The sequence below is a fragment of the Chenopodium album genome, chromosome 23, assembly GCF_948465745.1.
Source record: "Chenopodium album chromosome 23, dcCheAlbu1.1, whole genome shotgun sequence".
Classification (NCBI taxonomy): Eukaryota; Viridiplantae; Streptophyta; class Magnoliopsida; order Caryophyllales; family Amaranthaceae; genus Chenopodium; species Chenopodium album.
In genome coordinates, this window is record NC_137856.1 from 35,150,897 (window position 1) to 35,176,655 (window position 25,759).

At 33.7% G+C, this 25,759-nt stretch overlaps 2 protein-coding genes across 2 annotated transcripts; both read left to right on the forward strand.

Moving 5' to 3' along the window:
* Positions 1–3,520: 3,520 nt before the first annotated feature.
* LOC145606776 (structural maintenance of chromosomes flexible hinge domain-containing protein GMI1-like) lies at positions 3,521–18,703 on the forward strand. Its single transcript, XM_081662607.1, has 39 exons — positions 3,521–3,984; positions 4,936–4,968; positions 5,068–5,154; positions 5,260–5,315; positions 5,964–6,047; positions 6,201–6,273; positions 6,669–6,724; positions 6,825–6,930; positions 7,038–7,106; positions 7,741–7,824; positions 8,611–8,661; positions 8,861–8,996; positions 9,181–9,242; positions 9,319–9,447; positions 9,956–10,046; positions 10,141–10,175; positions 11,178–11,247; positions 11,341–11,523; positions 11,999–12,157; positions 12,282–12,303; positions 12,385–12,499; positions 12,642–12,758; positions 12,867–13,178; positions 13,257–13,369; positions 13,708–13,885; positions 13,978–14,086; positions 14,217–14,311; positions 14,985–15,083; positions 15,363–15,429; positions 15,712–15,797; positions 15,897–16,175; positions 16,258–16,431; positions 16,511–16,630; positions 16,732–16,887; positions 16,979–17,093; positions 17,191–17,410; positions 17,495–17,662; positions 17,749–18,069; positions 18,218–18,703. The coding sequence occupies exons 1-39, from the start codon at positions 3,637–3,639 to the stop codon at positions 18,507–18,509; spliced, it is 5,070 nt and encodes a 1,689-aa protein (XP_081518733.1). The 5' UTR covers positions 3,521–3,636; the 3' UTR covers positions 18,510–18,703.
* Positions 18,704–19,138: 435 nt separating this feature from the next.
* On the forward strand, positions 19,139–25,068 carry LOC145606777 (protein DEFECTIVE IN MERISTEM SILENCING 3-like). The gene is made up of 8 exons (XM_081662608.1): positions 19,139–19,259; positions 21,278–21,421; positions 21,638–21,752; positions 22,322–22,562; positions 22,778–22,969; positions 23,042–23,362; positions 24,192–24,417; positions 24,506–25,068. The coding sequence occupies exons 1-8, from the start codon at positions 19,239–19,241 to the stop codon at positions 24,551–24,553; spliced, it is 1,308 nt and encodes a 435-aa protein (XP_081518734.1). The 5' UTR covers positions 19,139–19,238; the 3' UTR covers positions 24,554–25,068.
* The last annotated feature ends 691 nt before the right edge of the window (positions 25,069–25,759 follow it).

The following is a 25,759-nucleotide window of genomic DNA, read 5'->3' on the forward strand; positions in this document are numbered from 1 at the left end:
AAGCATCACTATTAGTCAAAACCTATACTTCCTTTATACTGTACCATATTTTATTAATGGATCTTGTTAATGAGTGTCTCATATAGTTGGATAAGCACTTAAAGTAGTGTTAATTGTGGAATGTATGCCAAAATCACACGTTGATCGGTGTATTAATATTTCCTTTATATTAATAATTTCGATTTAAACTCTCTTATCCAATGCCCCATAATTAGCTTCTTTTTTTTTTAATTATTTTTTATATCAGTTTGTTTATATTTTTATTTCCTAACTTTATACGATTTTCAAGTGTATATTAAATGCTTATATGTAGCTCTAAGGGCTATGGCCGCCTATGTTAGAGGTGATCAAAATTCAGGCCTGGCCGGGCCTTAACACAATTTCTCGTGCCCAAACCTGCTAAAAGCAACGGGCTTGTCGGGCCAAAACGGGCTTTTCGGTCCGAGTTCGGGCTTTTTAACTAAAATGCGTTTTTATGCTTGGCCAAACCCGCCCTATTTTTGGGCCAAATCGGGTCGGGCTAGCGGGCCGGGCCAATGTTTAACACCTCTAGCCTGGGTATGACATTTTCCTATTTTAAATAAAATATGGTATAAACTTACCACATTCTTACTTGCACAATATATTATTAAAGCAAATTAATTCTCCTAAAACTCTGTATAAATGTAAGTGATTTATTTTTTTTTTAAAAAAAAGAGTGTCATTTTGACTAATGTTTCATGTTTGTAAATCTCATATAGATTAAACATACTCCGGTCCTTTACGGGCATTTTTTGCGAGAATTAATAAATTAAACATAAATAAAAGTATATTGAAAAGGTAAATTTACATTAGATATGCAAAAAAGTAGAGAGATTAAGTAATAAAAGTAAATGGAAAAACAAAATTTACATGGGAAACATAACATTACACCAATATTATTGCAAAGTGGAGAGAATTTTGGTAAGAAGTTGATAATAATGGTACTTGGAAAAAGCAATGGGACTATCATTTTGGGACTTAAAATTAGTCATAAGAGACTATAAATAAAGGACGGAGGAAGTGTTATGCAAGTACTCCCTCTGTTTTTTTTTATTATATATATATATATATATATATATATATATATATATATATATATATATATATATATATATATATATATATGCATCACTTTGACATCTATTGCACTATTCACATACAATGGTTGACTTAATTTTTTCACCTCTTTAAAATGAATAAATGTTACTCCCTCCGTCCCCTATTGATGGTCACTTTTGCTAAAAAATCACGAGAATTAAGGAGAAATAAAGAAAGTACATTGAAAAAGTAAATTTACATTGAGTATGCAAAAAAGTATAGAGAGAAAGTAATTAAAGTACATGGGAAAGTAAAATTTACATGGGGAAGTTAAATTTGTACAAATATTTTTGCAAATGTTAGAGAATTTTGGTAAAAAAATAATATTAATGGTACTTGAAAAAAGCAAATGTGACTAACATTTTGAGTCACCAAAAATGGCAAAAGTGACCATCAATAGGGGACGGAGGGAGTATTATAATACGAGTACATATCATTAGATTCGTCATAATATCTAGTTTCATAATATAATTTTGTTACTATTTTTACTATTACACAATTAAAGATATTTATGGTCAAAGTAGCGTCCCGGCAAATGTGCCGGTCAAACTGATGCCATAAATAATAAAAAAAAAAAAAAAAAAACAGAGGGTATATTTGTTAAAACCATCTCAAAATTAATCTATGAAATCAATTTTAATCTATGTGTCATTCAAATTGAGGCATTTATTGGAAAGAGTATCGCAAAAAAATAAAAATGTAATAACATGTTAAATTGCTTTTCCAATAATATTTATGATAGTAACTCCCTTTTCTAAAAATTTGCCTACTTGCAATAATTCTAAATAATACTCCCTCCGTCCCTATAAGAATGAATTTTTTGGCCAAAATTTAGTCCCAAAATATTCATCCTATTTTTGCATTAAATGCCCTCTTATTTGCAATAATATTGGTGTAAAATTAGCTTCCCCATGTAATATTTTTTTTCCCCGTATACTTCTATTACTTTCTCTCTCTATTTTTTTGCAAACCCCATATAAAATTGATCTTTTCAATGTATTTTTTTTAGCTTCCCCAATCCCCATACATTTATACTTCAAACTTAAGTTTCTTAGACCCATGAAAACTCCCTAAAAAAGTCGTTCTTTTAGGGACGAAGGGAGTTCTCCATAAACTTAACCACTGATTCCAGGAATCTATTGAAAATAATATAATCATATTTGATGTATATCTTCCAATGTTCCGTATCATTTTTTACTTCATATCATTTTCATATGTAAGAGCATGTCGATTTTATATATATTTTAAATTTAAAATACCATAAAAAGCTAAATGAAGCAAAGTTTAAGTTTTAAGAATGGAGAGAGAGGAGGTTAGAGCATTTACAGTGGTGGAGTAGCTCATAATTGTATAACTTTGTCACTCTACTTTTAACTCTTCTACATCTTAATCCACAACTCGAGTCACTATTATAAGCTAGAGTCACTATTATAAGCTAGCTCACTATATTAAAAAATAAAAAATTGTTTTATTCAAGTACTCCCTCCGGCCCCGAATGATAGTCACTTTTGCCATTTTTAGTGACCCCAATGTTAGTCACATTTGCTTTTTTCAAGAACCATTAATATTACTCCCTCTGTCCCTAAATGATAGTCACTTTTGAAGAAAAATCACGGGTATTAAGGACAATTAAAGAAAGTACATCGAAAAAGTAAATTTACATTGGGTATGCAAAAAAGTAGAGAGAGAAAGTAATTAAAGTACACGGGAAAGTTAAATTTGCACAAATATTTTTGCAAAAGTTAGAGAATTTTGACAAAAAAATAATATTAATGGTACTTGAAAAAAGCGAATGTGACTAACATTTTGGGTCACTAAAAATGGCAAAAGTGACTATCATTCGGGAACGGAGGGAGTATTTTTTTAACAAAATTCTCTAACATTTGCATAAATATTTGTGCAAATTTAACTTTCCCATGTACTTTAATTACATTCTCTCTACTTTTTTGCCTACTCAATGTAAATTTACTTTTTCAATGTACTTTCTTTAATTCTCCTTAATTCCCGTGATTTTTCTTCAAAAGTGACTATCATTCGGGGCCGGAGGGAATACTAAATAACAGTCTCTCTAGTCCAAACCTTCACAAATCACAAGAATTCATAAAAAAAAAAATAAAAAATGAAAACTGTACCATTTCTTGGTCACCAATCAATCAGCTGAAAAGTTGAACAATTGACTCAAATTTGACATTTCCACGTCAGCCTCCCAAAATCATAATGGACCCCAAATTCCAAAAATACCTCCACGTGTTACTCAAAGGACAGCTAAGCGCCATACACACAACGCGCATTATAGCACAAACAAACCGACAAACACTAACCTACGCCTTATGGTAGTACGCTTTATATATACGCAGCGCACTCCCTCTTACACTCCCATTTTTTCATCTTCCAAATTTCTGAGTTTTTTCTCAAAAAAAATTAAAAAAATATTCTTCATCTTCAATTCTTCATTTACAATTTACAATTTTTCTAGGGTTTGATTTTTGGTTGAATTGAGCACGAAATTGAAGAAAAATGGAAGGAAAAAAGAGGAAATTTCAAAGCATTCAAAAAATTTACGATGAAAATGAAGATGAAGGGGAAAAAATTTACAAATTTAATGTATATCTGCCAAATGGGTTGAAAATAATGTTGACAAAAAGAAACCCAGATAATGAGAGAATTTCTGTAGATGATTTTGTTCAAAAAGTGAAGGGAAAATGCAGTGCAATGTTGAGGCAAACAGATGATTTAAAACCCAGAAGAAAGGTTTTCTGGGAAAGTAAAGAGTTGTATTTGGAAGATATTAAGGGTAACAAATTCAGAAATCATATTTCTTTTGATAAATTTTCGCCTAACAAAACACATTTTTTGAAGTTGTTTGTAAGTCCTCTTTACTCTTATTTTCTTTTTTATTTTTATTTTTATTTTTATTTTTACTGTTAATACTGTATCATGAGTTCAATCTATGTTATTATGGTCTTATGGAGTATGTGTTACTGTAATATATATATATATATATTTTTTTTTATATAATTTGTTAATGGGTAATTTTTTGAGTTTGGATTAATCTATGTTGTCATGTGTTTGATGGGTAAATTTTTATTATTATTTTTGTGTTGGGGTTTTGCCATTTTGATGTCATCCCAGAATATACTTGTATGATTTCTTTTTATATACAGTAATTAATTGTTTATTTTTGGGTTTGATGTTATGAGGTACAATACCTTTTATTTTTATTATATTTTGATTATGGTGTTATCTATCTGCAAGCCTATATATTATTTTGATTAAAAAGTGGCTTTTGCTTTTGCATAAATGAGGAATTATTGTACTATGTGATATAATACTCTCTACGTCTCTAAAAGTTTGTGTTTTAATATCTTTTTAGGACAATGATAAAGAAGAACTTTTAGATCTGAGGGAGTATGAGCTTAAGAAATGAGTACAGTATGCATTACTCCGTATTACATTGTTTTGTGCTTGTAGTTGTGTGACTAAATGTGTTTTTTGGTGTCTTAGTATGTTGCTAAATTTGATATAGACTATCTGAAAAAATTCACTGGCTTACATTCTATGTGACATTGTGAATGCTTTTGTTTTGGTTCATGATATGAATGTAGTTTTGCTAAGTAGCTTAGTATATACTGGCTATGGATTCATCCTTGGTTTTACGAATCGAATGGCAAATTTAGATGCTATATGTTGACTTAATTTCAACTATGAATTATCATATGATGTGATAAATGTGCCAAATTATAGTTTAATGAAATGTTATTGTTGGTTTAGCATGCAAGATTTTTTTACTTGTTTAGTGTTGTTTCTTTGTTATAGGATGGTTCTGGTCAGACTGTTGACACCTTTGAGGTTTGTATTACTATAACATGATCTTTTTCATTGGATTAATTGGATGATTGACTGATTGTTTGCTCTTTACCGTTTTAATTTTTTGGGTGGGTTTGACAGAATATGTGGGATTTGACACCAGACACAGATTTGTTGACAGAGCTTCCTGATGACTATACATTTGAGACCGCCTTAGCAGACTTGATAGTAAGTTTTGGGGTTTGAATCAGATTACACAATTTACTTTTAGGAGTCAGCTTTGAGTTTTTGTGTTTAAGCTGCATACGTGCATCGTTGCTTGTGTTTTCACAGGATAATTCACTGCAGGCCGTGTGGTCAAATGGTGAAGGTGAAAGGAAGCTTATTAGGTAAATATGCTTTTGTTGATTAGCTTCTTAACTCTTTTACTGTATCGGAAATGTGTTTTGTTTGTATATGCTTTTGAGTTGATTATGGTATTGATGAGTTGTTAATAATGTTATACATGGGACGAGGCTAATGGTATTGCCAATTCTCTATTGTGGTTTTATTTTCCTTTATAAAGATTCTGTATTGGTTTTGTTCATAGATAGTGTGATACTGATTACATCTTGGATGCTTTATTGGTTTATCCTTATGTAGTTGTATGTGCTAGTATGAGTATTCTTGTAAGTTTTAAGGCTTGTGGCCGCTTTTTTTTTTTAAAAAAGTTTCTGTGTTCTGTCATTCTCAGTTATTGACATATGAATGTGTATTAAAGGTCTTTTATCTGCAAGTTCATAAATCAGTTTGCAATCAAGCTTCTGGACCCTTTGGTTTAGGCCTGACTGTGAAGGGTTTGATGCTGTTGTTTTTACCCATTTTGGAGAAATATACTCGCTTCAAATATTCTGATCTCTCATCTGAAATTTCTTTTTGAAGAAATATAGGGGTGCTGGACCTGCTTATTACATATCGAAATCAGTAATTGCATGATGGAATTATCATTGCTGATGTGTCTTGTCAGACATGATATCGAGAAGTAATTTGTTTTGCAGTGTTGAAGTTAATGAGGATGAAGTTTCTGTATTTGATACTGGTCCTGGCATGGATGGAAGCAATGAGAATTCAATAGAAAAGTGGTATATTCACTCTATCCTTTGCAGAATTTTAGGTCTTCATGGTTGTATTTCTTGGCTGTTACTACCAAAATTGCTGCTCTTTTGATTCTTTCTCTTATGCTTCTAATCTCATATGCTAGTTTTACTAAATTTTCATTCCTTTTCAATTATTAGGGGCAAGATGGGTGCTTCAGTTCACAGATCTTTTAAAAAACGTGCAATTGGCGGAAAACCTCCATATCTTATGGTAATGTCAAAAGTTATGTCAAATTTGGTAGCGTCCATATCCAGGGACAATAAACAAACCTGTTATGGAAATTGTTATACTTCATCCTATTAGTGTCATTTCTCTTGTGGTATTTCCCTCTTAGGAAATTTTATTTGAACCAAACTAACAATCCTTGGAAAGTACTTTCCATAAACCACACTTCCCAAGAAGTTCAATTTACATGGATTTACTTCTTACGAGAGGAAGTCTGATACTTCATATTAAATCAAATAAGGCCTGAAATTGAACTTTAAGTCAAGTCTGACCTGGAAGATGGATTTATTACTTTCAAATTTAAATTTTGCTTGAATCAGTTTTAGCTCTTACTATGGAAATTGACTTTTTCCTGAAGAATGGTTTGCTTTTCTTTGTAGCCTTTCTTTGGAATGTTTGGATATGGTGGAACCATTGCATCTATGCATTTAGGAAGGTATGATAAAGAACTTCTCCTAATTAGTTAATTTGAAGCTTTGATCTTGCAACGTACTTGTTGGCATCATCTCTGAATCCTGGCCTGTGCCCTTTGCTAGTTGTGCTGTGGTTTCTGCAAAGACCAGAGAGTCCAAGAAGGTTTACTGGCTACGTCTTGATAGAGATGCTTTATTAAAGCGATCTGGTTCTGATCATAGCTGGAAGGTTATAGCTTTTGTTTTGAATGAACTTTTGAGATTTCCTTTCTTTAGACAATACTTTGCTGGCCCAGAAGTTAAACTCAGTTTCTTTCATGGTTGATTAATTTTCAGGCTGCTGGTGGAATGCGAGATCCATCAGTTGGAGAGATTGAAATGTCACCTCATGGAAGTTTCACTAAGGTACGCTTTGTAAAACATATTAACTAAGTTATTTCTTTAGTGTGGGGCCGTAATTGTGAAACATATCCTCTACCGTCACCTTAATAAAAGCAACATCTGATTTAAATAGCAATTAGCACATTTATATAGATACTATTTTTAGCAATCATCTTAGTTGGTAACTTCTTTCCTTTGTTTATGAATCATGAATTCATGATAGTCAAGCCATAAGTAAGTATACTAGAAGTCTACAGATTCCTAAAAATCTTGCAAAAATTCTATTCTATTTTGAATTGATGACTGTGGTACGATATAAGAGATGCTTGTTGAACTTCAAAAAGCATAATGACTACTTGAGCCTGTCATGATCAGTTGGTCAGATTGCTACATTGTTTCAGGACAAACTGTATTAGATTAATCTCAACATCTGTTGGAAAATGATTCGGTTCAGACATTAAATGGACATGCTATTGGTTTTAAATTCATGGGCAGGTTTCCAAATCCCTTTGAATTGTAGATACTACGAAATATGATTTACAGAATGTGGAAAGACTCTAGATGTTTAGAACTTTCAGAAATGATGCCTTAAGAGAATGTTACTCATTTTTTTCTGTTGAAAACTCCTGACCTTGAACTTATGCCCAATGCAATGCAGATTGCTATGAAGCCCAAGTTGAAGCTGCCTGATATATGTCAACTCCAGTGCAAGCTCAAAGATATTTATTTCCCTTACATTCAGGTATGCAGTACGCTCATGTTTCATGTTATACTAATTTGCTGCTTTTCCAAGATCTATGTATCATATTTATTTGGTGAGCAATTAATATGTATTTTCAGACCCTTAATTCTTATTATAATGATTTGTATTCTTTCCTAGACTTCTTCTCTCCTCTTGAGAGTCTTGACTCCTGACTTTTGAAACTCCTTTGATCATTAAATAACATCTTCAACTCTGGAAGGAGCTTTTGTTCTACCACATCAATTTCATTATTAGAAAGTGCTTAAGTGCTTTCTGGTTATATGTTACTCCCTCTCCCGGGAATTAATAGCATAACAATCTCTTTCAGCTAGCTATACGTACGTTCTAATCTTTACTGTTGTATCCGAGGTAGAAGTGAAATTTGACCAATTTAAATATTACAATGTTGTAATTTAGAAACTTTTGCTTGCAGTCCTGTAATTTCTGAAATTCTTCTTTGTATTGAAGTTGTGCAGAAAGTTTTAGGTTTTTGACTTGTTAAGTCCTAAGATTTTATATACCATATTTGTAGTCTTCCAAGGAGTGAACATTAGTTATTGCTGCCTACCTGGACTTTTTGCATTCTGCAGTGCTAAGTCCTGCATTGTGAGCAATACTGTCTGTTTTGCCTTAAGTTAATTGCTATCTATATTAGTCACTTTTGATCATTTTTAATACTTCTAAAGTAATTTAAGAGCAAGAGCCTACTCTTAGTTGCTTGTATTCTTAGAGATAAAATTAAAATTATTTTTGCTGTTATAATATTGTGAAGCAATGTTTCTGCAGTGTGATGAGATTTCAAAGGCTGGGAGGACTACAACGTTGGTGGACTTTGAGGTTCTTAAAATTTTGTACATTTTTGTGATGTTTTGTGAGCAGCCAATTTTGCTTTCATATCTTAATTTTTTGTGTAGCTCGTGCTTAACTTGATTTTGTACTCCATATATTATGGTGTTATGTTGTGATAAAATTGAGCTTATGTTTTATTTAAAGATTGTTCTACTAGTGTACCCTTTACTTGACTGGGATTTTGCAGATCAATGGTGTCAATTTAGCTGAAATTGAAGGTGGCGAAGTAGCAGTGACGAATCTGCATTCCTGTAATGGCTTAAACTTCGTTGTAAACCTTCATTTTTCAATTGAAGAGGGCAAGGATACATCTAAATCTCCAAGTGAGACAAAACCCTATCTTATTACCATATTTTGAATATTTACTTCAGAAGTTCTATTTATTTACTCTGGAAATATCTCTCACTCTTACTTGGTTGTTTGGTAGAGTATTCTCTTGGTCTGATGACCTGCATTGTACTTGTAACTTTTTTTGGTGTTCAGTTATGTCTTCTGTTGTGCTTTCAGGTTCAAGTGCAGCTCGTGAAGGAAATGCACGTCTGAAGTGTGTTTACTTTCCCATCATGGAGGTATAGGAATTTTGTATAGAGCTTCAACTTTTTATCATGGGTTTTTAGTCTTTTGATCCTTTAATTTTCTTTGCAGGGCAAGGAAAGTATTGAGAAAATTTTGGAAAAATTGAATGCTGATGGTTTGGATATTAAAGAAGATTATGAAACTTATAGCCGAATTTCTATCAGGCGGTTGGGCCGTCTGCTTCCTGAAGCTCGCTGGGTAACTTAGTCTTATAATTGAACTTGTTCATGCTTTGTTTATGGCTGTGGGTTGAGGTGATACATTAGTGGACATATTCTTTTTGCCTTTAATTGCATGATATATTTCTGATAACCTCTGTTTAATTTCTAGTGATTGTCTTCTTTACCTTAATGTGCGCCCATGAATTAGCAAGTGATCATGACAAAACTTTAAGTTCTCAATTGTATCACTGTAGTGTAGCTTTCATGTCCTTGATACATCATCAACTATCACCATGCATAATGGTATGTAAGCAGAGCGAAGGCCCACAATCTGTCTGCTATACCTGTTTAGGCTTGTAACGGATTGCAGGTCAACATAGAATTTTATCTGAGGAAAGATGTGTATAGTAATGTGGTATTTAATATGCATCATTTAGAGGAAAAATAAGCACTAGTTGATCCGTTTAATTTGGTCAAGTTTGTGACTGCATTGGTCAGGCTTAGTCTTTTACAAACATGCTAACTTTTTCTAATATGTACCATAGGAGTTCCTTCCCTTCATGAAACCTAAACAGAAGAGGGGCGCTAAAGTTCAAATATTAAAGAGATGTTGCATGAGAGTTAAATGCTTTATTGGTAAGATTTTTGCTTTACATAAATCTCTCTTAAAGGGTATAAGTTTGTGCCATACTTAAGTCTTTTTTCTTGTGATGAAATCTTTATTTTGCAGACACAGATGCTGGATTCAATCCAATACCTTCAAAGGTATTGATTTCGTTAGAACTGCATTCAATTCTTTGTTGTCATAATATCATTTTTAAGGTAGTAGGAATCAGAAATGCTATGACATCAAAGCTCTTGCCTTATCTGTCCTCATTATGAGCACTTCAGCATGTATAGAATAATATGTATCATTTTTAGAATGCAGAACGATATATCAAAGCAAACGATATATGTGGGATATATTTCTAGTTTAGAGCGGGAGGCGGGAGCATGTTGCATACTAGGTGTCCCTCGAGTTGATTTTGTTGGTAGTCGTGATTTTTTTTTTCTTTTTTCACTGACAAGGTTTTTTGGAGTACTGAATTCTGTGAGTTGGTGTTTCTAGGATGGATGGATCAACAAACTCATAATCACATAAGGCTAGGCCATGCAATTAGTCAGAAAAGCTTGCCTGCTCCATTCTTTTTCTTGCCACATCTTAATTTTTGTTGTCACAATATAACTTTAGACATGCCGATGCTAAAATTATAATCCATATTAATCAACCAAACTACTAGTCAAAATGTGAAAGAGTTCAAGATATTGTCTTAAATCTTGATGAATATTACGGTAAATACTTAAAAGTGGTCCAAGATTCAGAATTTTACATTGTTATTTTCGAAGTTTAGATCTTTTCTTCATTCTCAATTTTCCGAGAATGCAGTGTTGCACTATTTTAAGTAACATCATAACCAATGTTCATAGATAATGATTTCTGACTTTCCTCCAAGATTCAGAGTTTTGAAATCTTCTGATAGATTGGGCAGAAAAAAGGGGTTGGGTGGGGGGGGGTGGTAGTGGGGAATGCCATTGAAATTACAAAATTTTTAAGAATTATGATCCATTATGTGATCAACCAAATGATATGGATTTTTAAGCCTTATGGGATTCTTAATCTTTTCACTATGAACTTCTAACATATGTATGTATGAACTTGTAACATGTGTGTTGATATAATATATAATCTTATACCTCTTGTTAACGCTGTGCATCTTTTTGTTTCAGACTGATCTAGCTCCTCAACATGCTTTCACCAAAGCATTGAAAGATCTGGGAGATGACACCAAGGAAAAAGGTGATTCTGTGAACTGCTGTTGGTTACAAAATGTTTAAGGTCATATACTCTTAAATGGTCATAATGTACATCGTGATTGTAAATTTCTTGTAGCTGTAAAAGTCCAAATCGAGAGAGGTGGGAAGCAATTGACATTGCAACAGCTTGTTAGAGAGTATCAGGATTGGATTTTGCAAATGCATGGTCAATACGATGACGAATGCAACTGTGGAGACGATGAATCTGTCTTGCTCCTGAATCCATCTAACAAAGAAGCACTTGGCATCACATCTGATGGTTAAGTAGTCTATATTTTTTGTTACTTTCCCTTTTCTGCTTTTTTTTTTTTTTTTTTTTTTTTTTTTTCCTTCTTTACATAACTACCCTCCCTGTCCACAAACAAGTGATTATGGGCTGCTAAGATGCGTACCATGCCTTGAAGGTTTAAGCCACTAGTTTGTGAACTAAACTGAGAACGTGTTTATCTTTTTATTTTTTTATTTTATTCAACCTTTCTTCACAATAAGAAATAATATGAAATATTTTTGGGACTATTTTACAAAGAGTTACCCTGAAATGAAGAGAAAGAGCTTTTTCTATTGTGTTAATGAGTTGATGGTTACTCTTTTATCATTTAATGTTAGCTTTAAAATTTTGGTTCAGTTTTTTTGAAAAGTGTAATGATATACAAAGTGAAACTTCATCATAGATATAGTGGTAGTAGCATCTTTGTCAAATGTTCCATTGACATTTTTTTCTTCTGCTTATTTAGTTGCGAGGGTCCATCAAGCTGTTACTCGGAAGGGAAAATCCTGGAATAGGGGACAAAAGGTCAAAATTTTCAAAGGTGCTTGTCCTGGTCTTTACAAGAACAATGTGTATGCGACAATAGAATACTTTTTACTCGAAGGCTTTCAAAATGAGGCAGGTGGTAAGTGCCAATTTCTATAACATTCTATGTGAATCTGTCTTAAAAATATGTTGATATGTATTTCCATCATTCTAGCTTTCTCATTTGCTGCTTGTTGCTGACTGTAAATAATTTATCAAAACAGGAGAGGCGCGGGTCTTGTGCAGGTTTGATAACTTATCTTTCTGCTAGTCTTCTACCACATTCTTTCATCACCAGCATGTCTTCTGATATTTTGGATTGTAAAGGCCCCTAGGTGTCAAGGATGAAGATGGTAGTGTACTCACAGCTGATGCTTCCGGCACAAACTTGGAACTTCGTAAATCAAAATCTTTTCCTATCACTGTGATAGATTCAGGAAAGGTTGGAACACTTACTCATATTTAAAAAACTGTCTCCCGTTGTTAATGCACCCAAGCATTGGAAGGGATGTAAAATAGGCATGTTGCTTTCATGTTTTAATTATGAGTATATTCAGCCATTAATGGGGTGTTCTTTGCTGTAGTGTGCTGCTGTTAGTGACAGTGAATGGAATTGCCAATCTGACAAGCAAAATCTCAAAATGCCTTCAACAATTGAAGTTTTGGGACCAAAGCAATGCAAAATATTAGATATTGACGGGGTCAGTAAATAGTTATCTTTAAATTTTGGCTTCTCTTTAACGTTTTATTTTTTATATGATAACATATCACAATCATCATATCTTGAGTTTGTTGATGTTGTATTGCAGGCATTACCTACAGATGCTTCAATTTCTGCTGGATCATTACCTCCCAAAGAAGTTGTTGCTATACTCCGGCCATCAAATTTCAGTCCAAGCTGTAGTGCTAATGATTTAGATCAAAAATACATTTTAAGGGACAATTATGAGATGTGCCTGGACATAAATTTTGAGGCTGAAGCTGGAAATGACCTTAAGTTTGATCCATTTTCTGTTAAAAATTCATCACTTAAAGGATGTCAGGGGTTTTATATTTTTTCATTAGGTTCCATCCCTAAATTATTTCAAAAAGCTGGGGCGTACTCATTCTCATTCTCTCTTGTAAGTATCATGTACCCTCTCTAGTTTTCCTGCATCCTATATTTGCTAAAATAACAACTAGGATTTGCTTTGCTACAGAAAAATTCAAGCACTACAAGTTGTGAAAAAATTGTGAGGGTCACTGCATCATCTAAGGTCAAACGATGGGAGTTCTTGAAGGGTAATGATCAGACACTTGCGTTGAGAGTGAGGTATGGTACCAGTTATGGATATACCCTCTTTAGTTCCAGAATGTATACGTGATTACCAAATTGCTATTCTATGTATGCTGGATGTGCCTTGATTTTGGCATTGCTTACCAGAATCTGTGAAGAAAAAAAATGTTACAGAGCTGCATTTAATGTTGTTAGCCGTAGCAAGTAGAAACTGGTACAAATTTTTACTTCTAACATATTGGAATGTTATCATATACTCCGTATTAGAGGACATATTTTCTTAAAGATTGCAGGTGTACTTATTAGGTTAAGTCTTTTAATTAACATCTACAACAGCAGTACCAGCAGCTAATATAGCCAAATTTATACTACAGTGCAGGCTCTTGCTTCCCACCACTCTCATTTTGCAGATATGATGAATTTGGAAACATTATTCCATTCAAGAGTATACCACCTATAGAATGTCACTTAATGTCCAATGAAACGGTGATATCCCACTTAAAGAATGTGAAGTTGGAACTATCATCAGATATGCTTAGTATGATTGCTATGGTATGAACTGTTGTGTCTTTTCGTTTTGTGATGATTTGGTTGGTCTTGCAGCATTGTTTAGTTGTCATATTGATTTTTTTTTTCTTTTGCAGAATGCAAGGATTAAAACTGATAAACTAGACATTATTCGCCCAAGTTATGAAGCTACACTGGCTTTGTCTCAGCCTGATAAGGGCCCCATCCTGAGCATTTCTTGTCAAGGTATTTTTGTATGGTAGTAGAGTACTGATATCTCAGTTGCTGGGCTTTCATCCGTTTGGCAATCAAGATAAGTTACTATGTTCTCTTTATATCTAGGATTTGATTTTACTATGTTTTGTTTTCGCATCAGTTGTTCCTGGATCTCTTCATTCTGTCCGCTTTTCATCATCAGAATCAGGCAAAGGTTTACTTCCACAACAGGTGGTTGAAGATTTCAAATTGGAGGTACTTAAGTAACCAGGGAGTTCAATTTTCATTTAATAATGAATTGATGTTTTTCCATATCACCTATAGTACGATAGGTGTACATAGTTTATGCTTTTTTTTTTTTTTTTTTTTTTTTGAAATACTGATAGAATGACTCTTAAATTGATTTTTCTTGTATAAGATATCAAACATAACTAAAGAATAATAAACTTATCTGTGGTATTGCACCATATGGAATCATTAGATAAATCAACATGCCAAATTAAAAGGATCTTATGTGGTTTAGATTTTTGAAATTGACATCATTATATGAAATTTACTTCATTTATTTACTTTGTATATACGTATTGGAACTTGAAATATTAATCTGAATGAAAAATTGGAGTTGAAGTAACAATTGAAAAATATATAGGTTTGTTTTATTTGTATTCAAGATCTTGCTTGGACTTGTCATGTATGTCGCTGTAGGCATTTTTTTTACTAATATTTAAGATGAATGTCATGTCTTTGTACAGATAAAGTAATAAGGCGAACACTTGAAAGACTATGCTAACATTTTAAAGTCTAATTTTGGATACTTTTGGCTCATCTCTTATTTAGGACTATGTTCAAATGAATGAAAAAAAGTTTTGACTAATGTCGCTAATGTGTGCTTGGCTTTTGGTAATTGTGATAAATTAATTTCTTTCAGTTGTTCGATAGACATAATAATCATGTCGAACAAGGAATTGAAGTAGAGCTAGACGTTCATGGGTTCTCTTTCCTGGATGTGATTGGTCTAAAGCGTAAGGTAATGTAGTCTCTTATTTTACAGCTTGAAAGCATATTTATGTTAATCATGTACATCATTAAATTTGCACAGTTTAATTCTATACAATAATACTTTTACTTATCAGAACCTAGTTTTAAGAAGATATTGATTATGTTCTTTTCTTTGCTAATCCTTCATAGGAATAATCTCTTAATGGTTCCATTATGGAAAGTCTTGTATTGCAAGGAAATATGTTACTGATTATTTTGGTACAAACTAAGCCTTAATTTTTTTTTTCCCCTTTCTTTTTGGGTTCAGGTTGATAATGATGGTTTTATTGATCTTAGTGGTGTCTTGAAAGTCACAGAAGGCTATGGTAAACCAGGTAAGACCTGGATTTTTCTATGTCTTGTTGGTGTCCTTTAGATCTTATTGATAATTATCTTCAGGTTTAAGTAATCAAAATGATTCTTGGTTGAAGTGCATTCTCTTCATGGTGTTTACCTTTTAATCTCCATTTGATCGGATCAGTTATGGTAAATTTATTGCATTGTACTTGTAAATGATAGTTTTGGAGCTGTATTGTAATGTTGCTAGCTGAAATCGTGTCTGTCACTGTCTGTCTGATTTAGGTTACGCTTGCATGTGTTTTTTTTTTTTTTTACAGTGTCTCTAACTGTCAAATATAATGAGAATGTCATCTTTACAAAAAAGTTTCAAGTTGAGAAACGGGAGCTGAGGATTGCGACAGTGGTAGGCTCTGCTTTCTTTTCTTTTTAGTGATGAGAATGTTCTCACATCTATATTTACTTATTTAGTCCTGATGCCTTCGTAAATTTTTTTGCTGTAAAGGTACCAGAGGTTTGTCCTGCAGGCACCAAGTTAAAAGATGTTGCTTTTGAGGTTGTAAATGTTGAAGGTGATGTTGATCAAACTATTAACGATGAAGTCAAGCACGGAAAATCACACACATTAAGATTGATGACAGACATGGCAATCGACGATTCTGTAAAATATGTTTTTCAAAAGGGGCGATGCATTATTCCATCTATTACTCTACCTCTGACAGAAGGACGTTTCTGCATTGAGGCTTTTCACTCTCTCCACCGAGAGCTAAGTGTGAAGTTTGAGGTTATCCAATTCTGCATAATAGTGTCTTCATTTGAGGTTTTTATTACATCATTTATAGACTTACTGTTATCCTACTCTGCAGGTTACACTCTCGAGATCAAATCATACAGAGTATGATACCACTTCTGATCTCCAAGGTACTGAAGAGCTTGATTGTGATGTACCACAATTTTCAGACGAGAGGCTCTCATCCCATTCAGCTTCTTATGCTGCAAAAAGTTTGGAAACCAAGGGACTTGAGTTTCAGAACTCAAAGGTATATTGACATTACAAACCCGAGCTAAATTATGCTGTTGCCTTTTTCCTGCAAGTTAACTGTATTAATTTCTGTGTAGGTAACTGTTCCAGTACCTTTGGAGGAGTGTGATACATTATCTTCCCTCCAAACTCCGAAGGTGGAGCAGGAAAATTCCAAACCTGCATTATTTTCTGAATCGAAGTTGCAAAACCTGCAGGTAGAATGAATAAATATAATAACTATAATGATTCTATTTAAACTTGTGTTTTTCAAAAGAAACAAAGAGTTAAAATTCTTATTAAAGTTTCTTTTTTCCAGGTTACCCTTGCACAAAATTTTAACAAGCAATCTGATTTGATATGTGAGCACAACAATGATATGTTCAAAACTCCAGAGAGGAAGATCATATGTGCTGATTCTTATACGCCTGAGAAGGCGATAACCTTACCGGGATCTGATTTACAGCAATTTAAGGTAAAAATAACAATAAGAGTGTTAGCTGAGTATTGAATTATGAAGATTACAATTTTGTCTTGATTTACTTCATGTTGATTTACATCTTCAGATTGCTGAAAAAGATATCAAGAATTTTGGGTCACGTATTAAAGAACTAGAAGACGACTTAAAATGGCAAATGGTGCGCAAGGATGACATCCCGGAAGATTTGAGATTATTGCAAGGTGCCTTACTTTATATTTTTCCCATGAAAATAGAAGAAATGATACAATTGTCATCAAACAGACTAATTGGCTATGGTTGTATCTTTAACCGTTTCAGCTGATTTGGTCGTGCTGCCACTGCCATTATCGCAGTCAAATTCCATGTCTCAGAAAGAAGTGGTGCAGGAAAAAATAGAAAACAAGGTTGATTCAGCAGCTGCAATATATAGCATTGCTTCCCAGGACATGAAATTTAGAAATCAACACCCGGATTTCATGGGCGATGTGGTTGGCCTTGTTGCCCTTCTTGCAACAGCACCTACACCTTTGCATAGTTGGTATATTCTTCCTCCATCCTCCTTTTAGACTCATCTTTCACCAAGTAAAAGCTTGTGTTGACAGCCTAGTGTAATAATATGCAGCTTATTTGCCGAATATTTGGGGGAAGATCAAATGCTAGGAATTGTCTGCCTATCTAGTGCTGCTATAAAAACACAAGAGGATTACGAAACAACCATAAATCACCTAGCTAAAGAGTTGGGAAGAAGTATTGAAGGTCGTCAACTATTTATATGTCTTGAGGATATCAGGCAAGTCTATTTAAGTAACTATTTACACTAGAGCTTTTTATTGCATATACACAACTACACAAGCTTATTTAAAGAATGATTTCCAGGGCATATGACGGGGATGTATTAGAGGATGATCATCAAAGAAGGTTGAATTTACCAGACCCTACGTTGCCTGATGGATCAATTCGGCCTGGTTTCTTGGGGTATGCTGTCAATATGATTGACATAGATGCCGAACACATTCAAGTCAAGACAGTGGCAGGGCGTGGCCTTCGTGAGACCTTATTTTATCATCTCTTTGGAGATCTCCAAGTGTACAAGACGAAGGAGCAGCTGAAGGATGCTCTTGGCTGTATAACAGATGCTGCAATCTCCCTAGATGGATGCATCATGCGCAGAAAGGGCACAGTCTCGTTAGGATCCATGTATGACTCCTTCACTCTCCCTTAAATTACTGAAGAAATAATATTGTGCTATTGAAGTTCATAGTTTTTTTTATTTGAGGTTCATAGTAGCTAGGATCCATGTTAACTACTATTGAAGTTCATAGTACTGATATGACTATTTGTTCAGGCTTGTGGACGTGCATTTTCCTGTCAATTCTGAGGAGCTAAAGTCTTCAGATAGAGAGCAGATCTTGGAAGAGATTAAAGAATTGAAATCGGAACTGAATCTTTTGGAGGAAGCCATTCCTATCATCAAAGAAAAAAGGAAACGCTGTTTGAGCGAGTTTCATGACAAAAAAGCAGAGTTCCTGAAGTTAATTGAAGAAAAGGAAGCAACAACACAAAATCTCTTATTATCACAGCAGTCCTTGCAAACTACTCCAACGGCGCCTGCTCCCACACAAAGTCCTTGTCAGTAGTGTTAGGAACATCAGTTTCACATCAGTTTCATATTTGAGTTTGCATTGCATGGTAAACTGATATTGGTAGGTGAAGGGGCAAACTGCCAATGATGCCATATTTTGGGGTGATGTATATATACTTTTGGTGTTAAAAAAAGAAGCAATTTGTGCTGCTATAGATATGATTTTACCAATATTAAGATATAGAAGTATATCCATTCCTTCCATTAGTCAACTACAAAAAGAAGAAAACATTATCTAAATGGTACAAGACCAATTTTTCATGCTTGCATAGCGTACTTACAGTTACACCAGATATTGGCTCATATAGGTCATACAATTCAAGTCAATAGTTTGGGTTTGGCATTGGTCGATTTTGGGTTGTGGGAAAAAAAAAACACTAAAGTACTCGTATATCTCCAAAAGTCCTTATACAGAGCTCAATTTCAAATTGGAACAAGTTTGGATCGTAAGTATTTTCGGTTTGGTTTCTCTTGTAAATTTTAGTTTGAATTTTAATTTAAAAAACCCTATAACTTCAAACACAAAGTTCAGTATTTGAACCATAGAGAGTAATTAATGATTTAAATTAAAATGCGTTCCAATGGTTAAAATTTTTTGTGTCTTGTTAATTTCAACTCGGGTTTAAAAACACCCTCCTCTTCTTTTTACGTCACAAATTAAAAGTTCTAGTTAGATATCTAGAGAAAGAAAGTGAAAAGCGACACTGTAATTCAGCAATTGACCATGTTTCCGACGAGTTCTCCGGCAAGTGTTCTCTACTTCTTCTTCTTCTTCTCTTTTTCTCTCTTTTTTTCAATTCTAGGGTTTCTTCTCTCTCACATGCATGCAATTTTACTATGAAAAGTTGTTTGATTTGAATTTTTTGTTGCTCGAATTCTAATTTATGCAGTGTTATTGGAACTTTGTGGTGTTTTTGACGATTCTTGATGTGTAATTCTTAGGTATTTTAGCTCAATTAGGTTTATTTTTCTGCATTATAATGTGAATTTAGATTTATTACAAATTCTTGTGTTTTGTATTCTCTCGCATTTGATAAACTATTGGTTCAATTGTTTTAGATTTGACAAATTTCGCATGTTAATGTGATGCGAAGTGTGTTTGTGTGAGCTTGTGTTTTTGAATTAGTTCTAATGAATGAATTTCATTTGTGTAAATTTGTGATGAAAATTGACTCATAAAATTGAGTGTGTTTTTTGGAAATGAGGAGTTATGATGATGCATAGAGGCAATTGATTGTCATTCTATAGCATGATGTGACATCGGTAGGGATCGAAAAAGCCGATATATGCTCAGTTGAAGTTTAGCTTAGTAGCTGCTGTTATTGTAGCCTTGTAGGCTGCATTAGCTATGTTTGATATTTTCAATGCTACTGACCACGAAATCAATGACTGTATTATATCAGCTGTTATTCTGATTGTGATTGTAACGTTCGGTAATTGTAAAAATCAGCAAATGATTAAGTGACTTTCGGATGGAGAGGAGAAAGGGGGAAAAATTAGTGTGATGTTGTTGTTTGTAGTTTTGTACACTCTTTCATTTTGCCATTATCCTCGGACATTAGCAGTTTCTCAATATTTTTTGGTGTATGTAAGCGCTGCTGTTTTACCTCAGCGGGAGTTATTCTCGTCTCAAAACTCTCAATTTTTCACTTACCCATTTTCTGGTCCTCTTTCCTATTCTAACTAGGGGTTAGGATTTATTCCCCCTAGATTTTTCATTTTGGTTCATCTCTTTTTAAAAGTTATTTCATTGTTTAGGACCTTTACAATCAGCCTTGGGTAGTGTGTTTCAATATCAGCAAAGGTTAGAAAGACCCAATTTGTTTGGATTTTTTCTTAGTTTAGCTTTATAATGCAATTTGCTATATTGTTCTTAATTGTTGAATGATTTTTCAATGTGATTTTGATACTTGTTTTTGTAGTGCAAGATCAAAGAAATGTTTCAGTTATAGTAGTCACGTTACTCGTGTATGATTTGTAGTTTCTTTGAGTAATCTAGAATATACTTTTCCATCTGAAGCTTTTAGACATCAAGATAAGTGGCTTATGGGCTATGATTGTTCTGCTATGTGCAACTGATTTTTTTTTGATGGTATGAAGTTACTAGTAGAAGGTTGTCTCTTTTTGGGAGTGGATGGGACGTGAAAGTCGTACAAGTTATGACAAGCAGGTTTTTGTTTGTCACAGAAACAGTTGTGTTATGCTCTTGTATGGGATTTGTTTCTTACCTCAATTTTATTAACCATTTGGTTTAACAACAGCATTTAGTTTTTTTTTGTTCCTTATCATTCGTAGAAGCTGGAGTATTCCAGCTTTTTTTCCCCATGTGGTTAGGGATGGGAAGAATTATGTAAGAACCAAGAGGGGTTCTTATTTATCATAATGGGAGACCGGGAGTTACTGTGTCATGTGATATGAGTTTCGTTGTATTTTTGAAGGAAAAGTTTATGAAGTCATGGATTTAATTTATAGATGCTTTGTCTGTCTTATTTTCATGGAATTTACTTTGGCTGAATATTGTCTTTCTGGTAGAAATAATAGTGAGGGCCATGAGTATTAGAATATGCTTTACAAGTTGGTGTTGAGGACTTTTTATGAAGTTGTGGATGTAGTATCTACATAACTAGATGTTAGTGCAGTTGCACCACAGCTTTGTTATTTTGAGTGCTTAAATATAAATTCCCAATCATATATTGATAGCTACTTGTTAGTCCTGCTATCTTGTATCATAAATTGATGATTTTTATGCTTTTCTTCTGACAGATTCCAATAAATGCCCAGGCGCTTGTTGTCCAAGATGGTCCAGCTCTAAATAGTGTAGATTCAAATACCTCTTCTGCAAATGCTGCGACTGATGTTTCAAATGGGGCACATCCTTATGCAAACACCATAATGTCTAATTCTAAGGTTGGTTCTGTTGGTGGTTGATACATATATATTGGATTACATTTATTTAATGGATTGGTGCCCTAATTACACTAATACTCATGCTTCCTTTGACGATGTATTTATAAGTGGGAAGATAGACATGTGGTTCACTCCTTGTAACTTATGATGCAATGCCAGACTGTAGTGGCAAGGACAACATGATGCCCAATATTTTTGTTTGTATTCGGTGTGCAGAAATTGCAAGATGAAGTAGAAAAAACAGGGAGTAAAATGAAGCAGCACGAGGACAATCTAAAATTTCTAAAGGCACAGAAAAATCAGCTGGATGATGCCATACTTGATTTGCAAGGTATGCTTGATTTCTTGTCATTTTCTCTTTTATAATAGAGAACTTTTGAACTTGTTTGAATCTGGAGGCCAGAGATTTTGTGGATAAAAAAAAAAAATGCTCATTCTTATGGGAAATGTGTATGGTCCTAGAACATTTATAGAGAGGTAAAATATAAGTTGATTAGGGAGAAAAGGTATATAGAAAGTTTGATATTGCTGAGGTAATGGTTACTTTTAAGCTCCAATTATTCAGATTACTATGTTTACTAGGCTTGTGAATAAAAATCAAATCACGCAAGCACCACATGTCTAGTTAAAAAAATTGATCATTACGTTAAGTTCTGGAGTTGGTGCTCAATAGATGTACTGTACTGTCCAATTTCCTGGTTAATTTTGTTTTGACTTTTGAGAGAAAGTTGTTTGTTTGAATTTGTTATAAATTATGATATTTCAAATGATTTTAAAGATATCAACAGATGGGATGTCAGCTCTCTTGAAGAGGAGTAGAGAATATTCTACTATTACTCTGTATTCTTCCTTGGTATTCTATATTCATATCTAACGCAATTTTTTTTTCTTCTTCTGCAGTTAGTCTTGGTAAATACCTTTCTTCAAGTGCTGCAACCAAGACTGAAGATGGCAACACTTCTCATGCTCAAAATGAGGAGGAAACTGTCGAGCAAATTTTAAAGCATGAAAATTCTGCTGCTGGTATTTATTGCCTACTCAAATATCGTCATGATTCTCAGAGTTCAAATCTTTCTTTATGCGAAGATGTGCTTGGTATTGTTGCCTCCCTAGGAAAAGTAGATGATGAGAATCTCAGCAGGTAACTTGTACTCAAACTTGTTCAAATTAATGCCTGAATGTGCCACTGTACACTGCACCCTAACTATAGAAAACTAGAAATCACTCCTTTCGATCTAACAAGAAACCATGTTATTATTGTTTATGGTCAAAACCTGCTAACGAAATTTTGTCTTCCAAAAATTCTGAAATAGACTGACTTTCTTTTTTGTTTGTGCTTGCAAATTACAAACTCAGGCTTTTTTCTGAGTATTTGGGCTTGCAGACTATGCTCACAATTGTCTGTAAAACTTATGAAGGCATCAAAGCCTTGGAAATATATGATGGTGAAGGACTTGTGAATAAAGATTCTGGAATTCATGGCGCAGGAACTTCAATTGGACGAGCTTTGGAGGGTCGTTTCTCTGTGATATGTCTTGAAAGCTTAAGGCACAATTTCCAAAACTTAGTTTTGTCTGCTAAGCTTGTATGTTAGTCACTTTAACACCTTTCTTTGTGCAGACCATACGCTGGTGAATTTTTGTCCAGCGATCCTCAGAGGAGACTTGATATTCCAAAACCAAGACTGCCTACCGGTGACATTCCAGCTGGTTTTCTTGGCTTTGCTGTAAATATGATTCATGTAGATAGGCCTCATATCTTTTGTTTGACTACGAGTGGGTGTGGCCTCAGGGAGACATTGTTCTACAATCTATTTTCACGTCTTCAAGTCTACAGAACAAGAGCTGAGATGCTTGTTGCTCTTCCATGCATCAGTGATGGAGCCATCTCTCTGGATGGTGGAATGATAAAGTCTACTGGTGTGTTCTTTCTTGGGAGCAGGTACCTTTGCACAATTTTCAAATTTTTTGAACACACGATAGTGAATCTGATCCTAAAAATGATTATTGTTCACCTATTCGGAATAAGCTGCGTGCAGTTGCTGATAATCTTATGTGTGTGGTGCTTCACTCAATATTAAGCTTTGCTCCTGTAATACGCTGGTATTGCTCGATGTTATTGCTATGTGAATTAGAATATACAAAGTATATATATGAGTCAATGGGGTTGGTCTGTAATGGCTACTTTCGTCTGGCTAAGCACCTAGGGCAAGGCAATGGTTTGATGAGCCTTGTGCTTTTGTGCTAATCATTTTTTTTGCCATTTGGGCCATGGGTGTTGTCCTGTTCTGATGATGATTCTTTCGTGGATGTTGTGGATTATTGGATTAGGTACTTGAAAGGTTGTGACGATTGTCATAGGGTCATGGTAGTGTACACTCTGCACTGATATTACTCACTATTTCACATACTTTACTGCCAATCTTTCAAATAGGACTGAGGAGAAATCTACTGAACTTATGGCTAGCAGATTACGTTTTTGTTGTCTAAAGTGATGTACTACTTGTATCATTAGCTTGCATATTACGTTTTTGTTGTCTAAAGTGCTGTACTACAATCATTACCAAATTCCATTCCTTGAATTTGTAGAATATCTATCTTCAATTCTCCATGCTAGTATATCCTGGATAATAATTTGTTACTCTTATTTTAAGTGATTGCAGGATAGACTTTATTTATCTTTTTTTCTCTGCGGTCAAATCCGAAATTCAATTGATTTAACCTTGAATTTGTTACTTTGCTGTTGTTTTTCTCAATGTTACTGAAACAAGGGAAGAAGTAGATGTGAGGTTCCCAAAATGCTCCAATAGAGCAAGTCTCCCAGACAAGTATTACGAGCTTGAAAATCAGATAAAACAGAAGAAATGGGAAAAGGAGAGAATTCAGGAAGATATTCGGAGAGAACAGACAATGTTAGAGCAAGAAAAGCAAATCTTCAACTTCAAAAAGCAAAATTTTATAAAGTTTCTAGCTGATAGCTCGACTTTCATGGCACAGGTAGTTCTTTCTTTTCACTGCATGCCATTTCTGGTGAAGATGTAATTGAAATTGCTGAATGCTAATGTGATGTTATGATGATTGGCAGCAACAATTGCAGACAGCTGCAGTACAAAACAGACAGGTTCCTCGATAGTCGATGATATGTTCTGGTTAGAGGACTAAGGCTGTCATTATGAACTCGTTGAAGAATCTTGGTTTGAAGCTAATCAAGTTTTTCCCTTAACTTCAGGGGCTCCAGACATGGTGGCAGATTAGGCTCTAGTTGGGTGATTAGTTTGTATGTTCTTCGTTGTTGGAAATTAGAATCGCATTGTGAGAGGTACCAAATGAATTCCTTCCATCTCTTATCTTGCCCTTCAGCAAGAACATGAACTTCGGTTTTGGCTTGAAACTTATTTAACTTGTATTTTTACAGCGTGTGAAAGAAATTTCTTGGGGCCTTTAGGCTTACCCCAGTATTTTCTGAACACCGGAATACTTATCACGTTTAAAATACTCCCTTGGTTAGAATTAGTTGCCAGTTTGTCATGTATTGTCCTAATTAAGGATATTACTTGATTTTCCAAGAAAAGAACAAATCTATTGCTAGTATCACAATGTACAATTGTACAAATCCAAGCGAGCTTGGGCTCTTATGTGTGAAATTATAAATGATGTCAATGGTAACTGGTTACTAATTTGATGTAAATCAGCTATTTTGTAAGTTTGAAAATATTACTGTATTATATTAAATAGGCAGGGTATGGACAATTACAATATTAACTACATTATAATATTCAAAGTATACATGGTCCGAATTTCTTAAAATTTATAATATTTTCACAATGCAAAATGTATAATGGGTCAGCTAAAAAGATGGAAGTATATATTTTTCCAGAATTATTATGCAGTGATTACTACCTATCATTCAAATTCTATAACTCAAACTAATTAATTCTACTAATTATTACTCCTAGTACAAATTAAGTAACAAACTCTTATAAAAAAAATCACTGCTTATTCAATATAAATGTAAAATCAGTGCAAAATTATACTTACTTCCTAAAAAAGAAACGGGCCAATTAAAAAGAATATACTCCATATAATAGTTTAGATTAGCAAAATAAATTGTATAAAGTAAAACTAGATTTTAATTTTCACACATCAACAAGTTTGTGGGCACAATTGATTCAACTATAAATTATTCCATAGGACAGAGAATTTAATTGTAATATTTAATATTAACAATAAATTCAGCCATATAATTTATGTATTCTTAACTGATATATTTGTCCATACAAAATTTTAGCCAATGATAATATTAATTTTTCAACAATTTAAAATTATAAAAACTTAATAT

Coding starts and splice junctions, on each gene's coding strand:
- LOC145606776 (XM_081662607.1), top strand. CDS start 3,637: ATGGAAGGAAAAAAGAGGAAATTTCAAAGCATTCAAAAAATTTACGAT. Junction 12,759..12,866: donor AAATATTAGATATTGACGGG/GTCAGTAAATAG, acceptor GTTGTATTGCAG/GCATTACCTACAGATGCTTC. Junction 18,070..18,217: donor ACAGTCTCGTTAGGATCCAT/GTATGACTCCTT, acceptor CTATTTGTTCAG/GCTTGTGGACGTGCATTTTC.
- LOC145606777 (XM_081662608.1), top strand. CDS start 19,239: ATGTTTCCGACGAGTTCTCCG. Junction 19,260..21,277: donor TGTTTCCGACGAGTTCTCCG/GCAAGTGTTCTC, acceptor TTCTTCTGACAG/ATTCCAATAAATGCCCAGGC. Junction 21,422..21,637: donor CCATAATGTCTAATTCTAAG/GTTGGTTCTGTT, acceptor TTCGGTGTGCAG/AAATTGCAAGATGAAGTAGA.